At 42.1% G+C, this 11,256-nt stretch overlaps 1 protein-coding gene across 5 annotated transcripts in view; it reads right to left on the reverse strand.

Annotated features, from left to right (window-relative positions):
* nectin1b (nectin cell adhesion molecule 1b) overlaps positions 1-8,884 on the reverse strand; it is a 212,093-nt gene extending 203,209 nt beyond the window's left edge. For 4 of the 5 annotated variants that reach the window (XM_077566638.1, XM_077566636.1, XM_077566639.1 and 1 more), the window contains exons 1-2: positions 8,188-8,884; positions 3,734-3,769 (exon numbers count right to left, since the gene is read on the reverse strand). In XM_077566638.1, coding sequence (XP_077422764.1) covers positions 3,734-3,769; positions 8,188-8,242 — 91 coding nt within the window. In that variant the 5' untranslated portion in view covers positions 8,243-8,884. The remainder of the gene's footprint in view (positions 1-3,733; positions 3,770-8,187) is intronic. The other variant, XM_077566637.1, reaches the window with a different exon arrangement.
* Positions 8,885-11,256: the final 2,372 nt, after the last annotated feature.

Here is an 11,256-nt window from a genome sequence, read left to right on the forward strand (position 1 = left end):
CTTTTGATAAATATATGTCCGCCCAATTTTATATAGATCAGTTTAACAAGTGCCAGGGTCTAATTTATTCCAACTTTCCAGGAGGCGCTACGATTATAGCATAAAATAGCCTTCATTAAACTGAACCTCGGGTTTCGACTACAAATAGTCAAAAACTCCAGGTGATATTAGCATGAACTCTTCGGAATAAGTTGAGCACAGAGAAGAAATTCACCAGTAAACCACTCAGCTGGGAATTTCAACCATTCATTTATTCCTCATCATGACTGGATTCTCACCCCTAAACACATTCCAGGCCTCGGCCGGGGGTTGAACTTAATTCATCATTCATTCTCTCTCTTGATTCTATTTGCGCTCTCGCTACCATTCAGGTTCGGCGCTTTAATGTTATGTTTTATTCAGGCCCGACCAAACGGGACCTTTACAAGCAGAACTCCGAGCGCCGCCGCTTGAACTCCAGCGTGGAAACACAAAGAAAGCAATTCAAATACTTTTTAGTGAACAAAAAGGAATTTTGAAAGAGTGCAAATTACCGCCGGGCAACTCGCGGAAGACGAAACAGAATATCAACTTTCCATTTCACGGTATGCAATGAGCAAAAAAAACAAAACAACTTAAGACATCAAAAGGCATCATAAAAACTGATGCGTGACCACCGTTCAACTACTTTGAATGTCTTGATTTGCATTCAGCTCAGTCAGACAACAAAATTATTCTCTTTTATAAAGTATGAAAAAGACTTAAAAACGTCAAGTCTCTTCTTTTTAGGAAAGTGCAATGTCAATAGTTTGTCTTCTTTTTAGTCAAGAGCTTGTCTTTTAGGGAAGTACAAGAGAGATAGTGTGTCTTGTTTTCAGGAAAGTGACAACAAATATTTGACTCCTTTTTAGTACAGCACCTTTTAGAAAAATACAACATCAACAGTTTGCCTTCTTTTTAGGAACATTCATCAGCAATAGTTTGTCTTTAAGGGAAGTACAACAGCGATGATTTGTTTTCTTTTTAGATAAATGCAACAATGATGTGTGTTTTTTTCTAGAAAGTGCAGCAGCAGCAAGCTGTCTTCTTTTTAGTAAAGTGCAACAGAATAGTTTTTCATCTGCAGGATGCTTAAAACTGCTGGGTCAAAAATAGCCTAACGTTGGTCAAAAATTGGACCGACTCGCTACTTGGGTCAATTTGACCCAACTTTGGGTCACTTTGTTTCAAACTAATCCAAAATTTGAGGTTGCTTTAAAAAAAAAAAAAATTGGGTTTTATGTACAAAACAAACCAGAAAGTTGCAGGTTGGTCCAATATTGGGTTATTTTGACCGTGCAGTTTTAAGCGTGCTGCAGATGAAAAACAAAAAAAGACAACTTGTTGTGTCGTACTTTCCGAAAAACAAACTATCATTGTTGCGTTTCCCTAAAAAGAAGACAAACCATCACTGTTGCATTTCCTTTATGTTGTATTTCTGTAAAGCGCTTTGTTTGAAAGCGCTATATAAATAAAGACGACTTGACTTAAGGACAATCTATTGCTGATTAATGTTCCTAAAAAGAAGGCAAACTGTTGATGTATTTTTCTAAGAATGTACTATCAAAGCTGTACTAAAAAGAAGTCAAACAATATTTGTCACTTTCCTAAAAAGAAGACAAACTATCTTTCTTGCATTCCCCTAAAAGACAAGCTACTGCTGTTGAACTTTACTAAAAAGAAGAGAAACTATTGACGTTGTACTTTCTTAAAAAGAGAAGGGTAAAAAAATAACCAAATTTTGGTCCAAACTACTTTGATGTATAAAATCACATTTAATACAATAACAAAACAAATTGTGACAAACGTGACGACTCTCTGATATGCCAAACTGCCGCAGTATAGCGCCACCTACTGCCGAGGAGGACTTACGATACCTAAAAATTAAATTGGGTACAATACACACAGTTAAACAAACACTAGCAGTTAAACGTCCACTACTGCCAGAAGCCGACCCGCATTGTTTGTTTATGGAGTAGAAGTGTGGCTTGAGTGTGAGTTAGCATAGCTACGCTAACCTTACATAATTTGCCCCTCAAACTGCGGCGTGGAAACACAAAGACAGCAATTCAAATATTTCTACTGAATAAAAGTGGTTTCGAGAGCCTGGAAATTACTGCGGGGCAACTCATGGCAGACAAAACGGAATCTAAACTTTCCATTTCACGCGGCGTTCCAGGAGAGATTTGACAGCAGCGCCGTCGCAACGAGCCCGGAACGCTCAAAGAGAAGTCGGAGCAGGCGAGGAAGCGAGCGCTTCCATTAGCCCCTGTGAGTAGCAGCGGCGCGAGAGAGCGAGAGAGCGAGAGAGCGAGCGGCGACGCCTAATCTGCTGTCAGCTCGCCTTCAAGCAACTCTCCCGGGAAGCTGCCCATCCATCACGAGAGGCGACGCCCCCCAGAGGAGGCCGGAATCGCGGCAATTAGCATTCACGCTCAAACTATCAAGCCTTACAATCCCCGTGCGACTTCACCCACGGATCGGCGCCGTCGTCGGCGTGGGGTACAAATTGGCACAAACGAGCAAATTACAGAAACCGCAACGGCGTGCAAACCTCCGCCAAGGCCAAACCATCCTTATTGGGTTCCGTGCTAAGTTGTAAACACACCTCATACATTTGCATGAATTTTCTAACGCCGCGTGAAATTTGGAAGCGGACGCCGTCTCCGCCTAAATTTGGGCCGCCTCAGGCTCTCCAACTCACATTACAAGTACTTGACCAGCATTGCAGTAAGTTGGGTTCATTTTGCACTGCGCTATATCAATTCTTGATGGACAACAAATAAACTGAAATGCAAATTGTGTACGCTCATAGATACTAGGAATGTACTGGTATGCCCAAAAATCACGGTTCGGTTCATTTTAAGGCCACGGTTCACTTCACATTTAGTACAGTAATGCCCACAATAAAATACTGTACGTAACAACTATATCTAACAACTTAAATCTTTTCTTTTTAGGAAAGTGTAACGATAATTTGTCTTCTTTTTCAGAAAGTACAACAGTCATTTTTCTTCTTCAGAAAGTGTATTGCAATTTTCCCGAGGAAAGTGCAACCATTTCTCTACACCAATAGTGTGACATCTGCTAAAACCATTGGCTGAGCTACACTGTGTTTGTTTACAGAACGGCCGAGCTACCTTCACGAAATATATTCAGTGCGGAAAAATCGGGTACACCTCGATATCGTACCGAATGTCCCATACCTGTAGACCTCAACGGATGCTCATTGGACTCTTGGTCCTAAAGAGTTCTGCTTTAGTCACTCAGAACTGAAAATGCAAAAATCGCACCATTTTTCATTCATTTTCAGGCAGGAGCCAATCCTGTGTGACCGAGGAAATTCGGGGATTCCCAAATTGACCTGGAATCCCTCCAGACTGTCCCAGATCGATTAAACAGGTCTTGGGTCGTCATCGTTACAATAACAAAGGAGCAAACAGGTACATGCCTTTACTAAAGAAAGAAAGGAAAAGAAAGAGTTCTTTTTTTTTTTAAATGTTAAGAAAAGTGGGGAAAAAAAAGAGCCCTGGATCGCATAACCCTCAAGTGCAGAGTTATACCACCGCCAAGGCCTAACAGTCCTCATGCACCATTCACTGGGAAATGGTGGAAAAAAATTCCACCAAATTGAAGAAATTCCCATCATAGCAACGGTGAAGCTTTGTTATTTTGGGGTTAATTTGAAGCAGAAAACAAACAAACCGGGGCTTACCTCGACCACGGCTCGACATTTGGGATGCATCATTCCCTGGGAAATTGAGAAAAATTTAGCAAAATCTCATAACTGCTCACTCAGCTTTTAACTTCAAGAGCGAAATTCTGCAGGCAGTTTTTTTGGCTCATCCTCGTAAGCTAAACTAAAGCCGGAGCGTGGAGGGTTACATCTTCACGTACCAAAATATGAAAGCATTCATCTCTGGGGGAAAAAACTGAAAATATTACAGAATGCCACGAAATTCACAGAGCGCCACCAGAAAAATGCTAAATTTAAATGTTATTGGTTATTTCGCTCATAAAAAAAAAACAGGGCATAACTCCACCCAGGTCCAACAATTGTGATGCCTTTTCAATGAGAAATGAAGGAAAATATTACACAATATTTCATTCATGCGTTGTCTTTATTGGTTGAAATTGGGTTTTGCAAACACCTTCAATCAAATAAATCAAACTTGATTTGTACAGAACTTAATACAAGCTAAGAATAAAACCACACTCTAAAAACAGTTGGGTCAAAAGTAACCCAATTATGGATCAAAAATGGACGGATTCACATTATGGGTCAATTTAACCCAACTTTCTGGGTTGTAATGACTTTCTGGGTTAACAACCCAAAGTTTGCTCAACCCAATTTTGGCCAAAAATTGGAATTTGACCCAAAATTGGTCAAACCCACCATTTGGGTCAATATGACCCAACTTTTTGGGTTAACAAGCCAAAGTTAGGTCAACCCAATTTTGGCCAAAAATTGGAATTTGACCCATGTGGTAGATTATTATTTTTGACCCAGCACTTTTAAGGGTGTATAAAACCCTCAAATGTGTGTCATTTTGTACAAAACAACCCCCAAAATTAGATTTGTCTGTACAAAACAACCCAGAATTTTGGATTAAATGGTTCCAAGTAGAGGATCGGTCCATTTTTGACCCATAGTTGGGTTATTTTTGACCCAACTGTTTTTAGAGTGTGTCACCTGAGACCGAGCACGGCGGTGCGGAAACATTAGCAGTTCATCCTGATCACCTCCACCAAAACCCAACAACCATATGAAAAAACAAAACGGAGCGATACCTCCACCAAGGCCCAACAATGCTTATGAATGACCCTGTGGGGAATTACGCAATACGTTGCGAAATTGAACCAAATGAGTGATTGCTTGCTCAACATTGTGTGTAAGTAATTTGGATGACAATCAAACCAACAAATGGCCTTGGCTGAGGTAAAAATGTGCAAAGTCAGCACGCTAATTAAAGACATCTGTGCATTTACCAGCACTTTCCTGCCTGAGTCACCATCAAACGTCCAGCGCGAGGCCTTCCAGTGCCCCCCCCCCCCCCCCCCCCGATGGCCTCCGACCCTCCCGACCGCACTGACCTCAGATGCCGCAAGCTTTCAGAAATCGGCGCACGACCACCCAAACAATCGAGCTGTCAATCGCAACAACAGCAAACGACATATCCTCGCGTGGATGCTGGCGCCCAAAGCGGCGACTCACGCCAAGGACGGCCGGGATGTGATTCATACTCGGCCTTACGTCTTCGTTAATAACTCACCGCTCGCCACTAAATAACAGAGACATCAGAACCGTACCTCCACCGACCACCACCTGGTGGAGGATTCAAATTAAATCGAAAGTCTGGAATTGCGGCCGGCCAAAGACAGCAGGAGCTCGTATTACCCGCGCGCGCCGATCATCTCTTTGGCGAGGGTTCGCCGTTTTGGAATCTGGCGTGCGGTTTTATTGGGCAGCGTTCCCTCTAGCAACGCGGGGCATCCCGCGGCAAGCGTTTTGCCTGGGACACTCCCACTTGTTTGTGCTTCCACAATGACGACGGAGACGGGAACAGGCTGTATATCAATTAGGACTTTAAAAGGAGGGCGGGCATTTACAGCCACGCCCTTTAACCCCCGGGGGCCACAGAGAGCAAATTCTTGTTGCTGCGTGTCTGACAGAGGAGAATACAGGCAGCAGCTTCTTTCCATTAAAAGACACTCACTCCCTGTTCAATAAAAAAAAATAAAAAATTGTGGAATGACAACATTCTAAGTAAACTAACATTAGATTAAAGATCCCTTATCATTTAGTTTGGTCAAAAACTAGCGCCAAACAATTAACTGTGTAACTCTGTAAGCCTTTTTTGAGTGGCACAGTGCAAAAACAGGTGGGAAAAAAACCCAACCCAATTTGGGGCAAAAATGGACCAATCCACGACTTAGGTCAATTTGATCCAAAATTCTGGGTTGTTTTGTACAGAACAATCCAATTTTGGGGGTTGTTTTGTACAAAATGACACAAATTAGAGGGTTTTATACACCCTTAAAAGTGCTGGGTCAAAAATAATAATGCTGGATAATAATCTACCACATGGGTCAAATTCCAATTTTGGGCCAGAATTGGAATCTACCACATGGGTCAAATTCCAATTTTGGGCCAAAATTGGGTTGACCTAACTTTGGGTTGTTAACCCAGAAAGCTGGGTCATATTGACCCAAGTGGTGGGTTTGACCAATTTTGGGTCAAATTCCAAAAAGACCAAACTTTGGGTTGTTAACCCAGAATGTTGGGTCATATTAACCCAAGTAGTCAGACTAATTTTTGACCAAAATTGGGTTATTTTTGACCCAACACTTTTAAGGGTGCATAAAACAACCCAAAATGATGGGTCATTGTTCCATACAAAACAACCCAGGAGGTTAAGTCAAAATGACCCAAGCTTCTGGGTTGTTATGTACAAAACAGACCAAAGTTGGGTCAAATTGACCCAAGTAGATGATCGGTCAAATTTTTGATTTAAAAAAATGGGGTTGTTTTTGATCCAGCACTTTCAATAGTGTACAAAATAACACCAATCTTGGGTTTGCTCTGAAAGTTGGGTCAAATTGACCAAAATACTGGATCACGTCGGATTTTTCACTCAAATTGGGTTATTTTTGACCCAACTGTTTTTGGAGTGTGGCCTATTAGAAGTGGCACTGTCCCCATGTACAAGTATGACCATTTCAATAAGTATTTGATATTTTGCAATATTGTCATATTTAGGCCTTTCAAAAATATTACTGCTGTATATACATTTTTGGGGCAGTGTAATAAACTATATTCTATATTATGATAAAAATACATATTTGTAAAAAATTAAACATTTTTGTAAAAAGTAAGAATGAGTTGATATCCTTGTATTTATTTATGAAATTTGTGGGTGGCCTGACAGAGGGCCGCCGTTAATGTCGGACCCTGACGAATCGAATTCAAATCGACATTGCAATGTAGTCAAATGCAGTTTTCAAATCCAACGCGAGTCCATAAATCATTCCGCATCATTTGGTTTGATCTTCTTTCTTTCTACTTGTGCAGCCACGTGACCTTGTCCAGGACATTGACCACACTTCCTTGATCACCTATGGGCGAAATTGAAATAATAATAATAATAATGCTGCTTAACGAGAGCGCAGTCAGTGAATGTGAGGCCATTTTATTCCACTTCTTTACTTCCAAACCAGTTCAAACGGAATCAATTTTTTTTGCCTCAACCGATTCACAACGGCAGCTCGGCCGTTGAAATCCGATTTTTCCGCACATACGCCGATCCGAACTGTGGAAAAACATCGGAAATGGCGTCGCGTTTAAAAGCACCCTTAGGAGTATCTCATTTGGTTCTCGATTTCTTTTTTTCCCCGTGACGCCTCAAGTACAATTTTCCACACACACCCTTGATTGAACAGCTTCAAACACTACACTACACACACACACACACACACACACGGGAACGGCACTAATCCTGATCTTCTCCACAAGCAAAGGGATCATCTCGCTGTAAATCACACGGAGCTCTTTGTGATCAAAGTATCCCGTTGCTGTTGAAAGACACCAGCGAACAAGGTCGACATCTTTCTCGTTTTTCACCTTGGAACGGGACACAAATGGAAATATGGCACATTTGTGGATTCTTTGTGGCCATTTGCTCGGCCACTGACAGTTATTGAGTTTGAATAGCCTTTGACTGGCTTTCATGTGAACGCACACATGCATCGTGGCTGTGATATATTCCGAGACGCAACACTCCCACTCTAACAGGGTCGAATCCACAAAGCGGAATAAAGGATTTGGACAAGAGAGGATGAAGGGAAGGGGTCATTACATTAAGGATATTCATCCCATTACAACTGGAGAGCAGAGGATGCTTTTATTCCAAACCCCCACCCCCCCTCCTCACTCAAACCTAAATTAGCCAAACTTTGCGGTGCCTCGCTCACAACGCCATCTGCCGGCCACCTGCGTCACTGCACCCTTTTTTTTTTTCTCCAAAGCTAAATAAGTACTCTGCAGCAAACACACTCAGAATTGCAAATGTATTTATGCATGCAATGAGTAAAAAGTGCGTGGCAGCAAAAGTAAAACAAAGCAAACATGGGAATAAAATATCTCTTTTTTTTTTTTGTAAGGGGGCTTACCTTGGACGTGCAGCGCCATGAGGAGCACGCAAATCCCCGCACACAGCTGCGCCATGGCACCTCAGCTCTCCCGGGGGTCTTCTGTGTTAGAACCGCGCACAAAGAGCGTGCATGCAACTTGCGCAAATCCCACTTGAGGGGCCAAAAAAAAACACACACAGAGAAAGAGAGTGGCGGAGCGAAAGAGAGCGGGGGGTCCCCTGGACTGAACTGGACTGGACTGCTACCTCCAAAGCCAAGCAAACAACCAACTAGAGGATCAAGCGGCGACTAAGCATCAACTGGCCGGGATGGTTCCCCGCTTGACTTCCACGGTTGATGCGAGTTGAGCCTCAAGCGCGCCGCTGCGGTTCCATCCGAGTCTCTTGGATCGATGGCCGGCCCAGGAGCGTTGTGGGTGGGTGGGGGGGGGGAAGTTTCCCAACACTTCGGCGTCCCGCGTCCGCTTGCCGGTTAAGTGCCTCAAGTTCCCCGAGGTGGCAGGAGGGAGAACGGCGGGGAAAGATCCGCAGTGGAAGTTCAGCCTCTCGAATCCCGCTTGACGCCGCGGAGCTCCACGCAAGAAGCGGCCGTGTTGTGCTCACGCTGCTTCCCCCAAACTCCGACTGACTGACTGCCTGCCTGCCTGACTGACTGACTGACTGACTGACTGCCTGACTGACTGACTGACTGACTGGCCCGGTGAGCGAGCCAGAGAGCGAGTGTCTCCCCCTCCCTCCCTCCCGCGCAACGATCCAAAGGGGAAGCTCGGGAGCTGTGACGTCACAGTAGAGCGGGGGAGGAGCCGGGACGATGGATGGATGGATGGACGGGACCCGGCCCGCCAAAATGAACGCGCGCCCTTGATTTGGATTATGTTAACAGTATTTGGTGTTTATTTATTTATTTATTATAGCAAATTAATGCAATGATTTATTGAGTTTTATTTTTAAGCTTAGTTTTGAATAAACTTGTCCATTTCCATTTTTGAAAGTTTTGCATGTGAAATTGGTGGCTTATAGGTCATTTGTTTCCCTTTTTATTATTATTCTTTAATGTATTTGATTTCAACCTTACGTTTTTGTTAATTTGTCAATTTATTTGTTCGAATGGGCTCTTTGCACAAATCCACTACTTTCCTGAACTCAGCACCACTCCTTCATTTCCTGTCTTTCATGATTGGACAAACTGATTAATACAGGTGTGCCTGACCTCAGTAACCACGGCGACAATGGCCAGACACACCTGGTTTAATCAGTTTGTCCAATCATGAAAGACAGGAAATGAAGTAGTGGATTTGTGCAAAGAGCCCATTAAATTGTAAAATATATACATCAGGAATAGGTAAAATAGTAAAAAAAAAATACATAGTTATTTATTTATTTAATTTGAAATAATTTACATTTAAGATCAACAGTTGATAGGTAAAATTAGTTAGCCTCCATTTTGATTTAAGCAAATAAGTCTAATTTGTCATGTTTATTTTTTAAAGGATAACTCAACACTAGATCAACTTTTTTTTTTTTTTTGCTGATAAATTATATAAACGTGTCTACATGTCCTGGTCATTACTTTGACATTTTAGTGCATGTTTATTGAAAGCTTAAATTTGGGGCAAAAAAAAAAAACGTGTGTTTGGCGCCATCTTCAGGCAACACACTGGAATAACCTCAATTTAGCTTTTTGTCTTCTCGTTACACGAGACGATACATACTACGTCACTTGTTCCACATGACGTCGTCGCCCCCGCCACCCACCGGCTGGTTCTCGTGCACGCCACCTTAAACGGCTTCAATCACAGCCGGACCACGCCCAACCCTCTCCCCATTCGCAACCCAACGGTCCTCCACCCCCTTTGAGCGCCGATTCCAAATTTTAGTGAGAGGTGGAGCGAGAGTCTCTCTTCCTGTTGAGTTATCCTTCAAATTTAAGTTGAAACATATTTTGCATGTAATCAAGAGATAATAGGTGTAAATAAGTTAATAATGTTTTTGTAGGATGTATTCACATATTCATTCAACTGAATAGCGCACATTTTTTAAATCGTTTTTATTTATGTCTTTTTTAAATGTATTTGCTCATTTATTAAATTTTAGTTGTAAAACAATATTTGTATACCAAAATTATTTGAAATGCATTTCATCTGTTCCAGTAAAAAAAAATAAAAAAATTCTTACGTGTTGTGAATTTGATCATTCAGTTCGAAAACAGCAAAAAGTGCGACTACTGACAAATGCAAACAGTATATGCATTAACATTTTGAAGGTACGTGCACTCACACAATCAAACCCGAAATCGCATGTCTGAAAGTAGACCCCGCATTCGATGCAAATATCCCGCCAAGTAGCCGAGAGCAGTATATGTATGAAATCAGCGCCACCCCTGATTGGATGCTTTATAAGTGTAGCCTACAGTTATGTACATGCATAAGCACTTAAATCATCCACTGTAATATCACTTCTATGTCCCCTTTTTTTTTTTTTTGCCACAGCGCTGGGAAAACATCACACAACAGCACAATGGCTGTGTAGTGACTTGAAATGACCAAAATAAAACGGCCAAATTGGTTTGCTAGCTCATTACCGATGCCAGGCTTTGTTGTCTGAAATGTCGCATGGCTGTCTTCACATCACCCGCCGGGGAAGCATTCTACGACGCCACCATCTCTCGAAAAGAGAGGGGGGGGGGGGGGATTGTGAATTGTCCCAACAAAAAAAAAAAAACACTGTAAAAACAACAATGAAGTGAGAAGCAGGTGGGCGAAATCGTTAGTATACGCCAGTTGTTGCTGGAACACAAACTCGGCACGCCAGGAAAGCATGAAAAACATTTTACTATTCCTGACCGGTTTCATACCATATTTTTTTTCTCCTCTAAAATATACGGAGGAGGAGATAAATCAGTCAGTGAGATTTGATTTAGTAAATGAATGCAGACATGATGACTCAGGGTGTTCTTTAAAAGCTTGATTTTTATCACAAACTGCACATTTGAGTCAGGATTTATTTAATAGCAGTCGGAGAGAAAATGATAGATGAATGCAATCGCGGGTTCATTTCAAACTAGAGATGTTTGATACCACTCAACCCC

Source organism: Vanacampus margaritifer, chromosome 5, assembly GCF_051991255.1.
Source record: "Vanacampus margaritifer isolate UIUO_Vmar chromosome 5, RoL_Vmar_1.0, whole genome shotgun sequence".
Lineage (NCBI taxonomy): Eukaryota > Metazoa > Chordata > Actinopteri > Syngnathiformes > Syngnathidae > Vanacampus > Vanacampus margaritifer.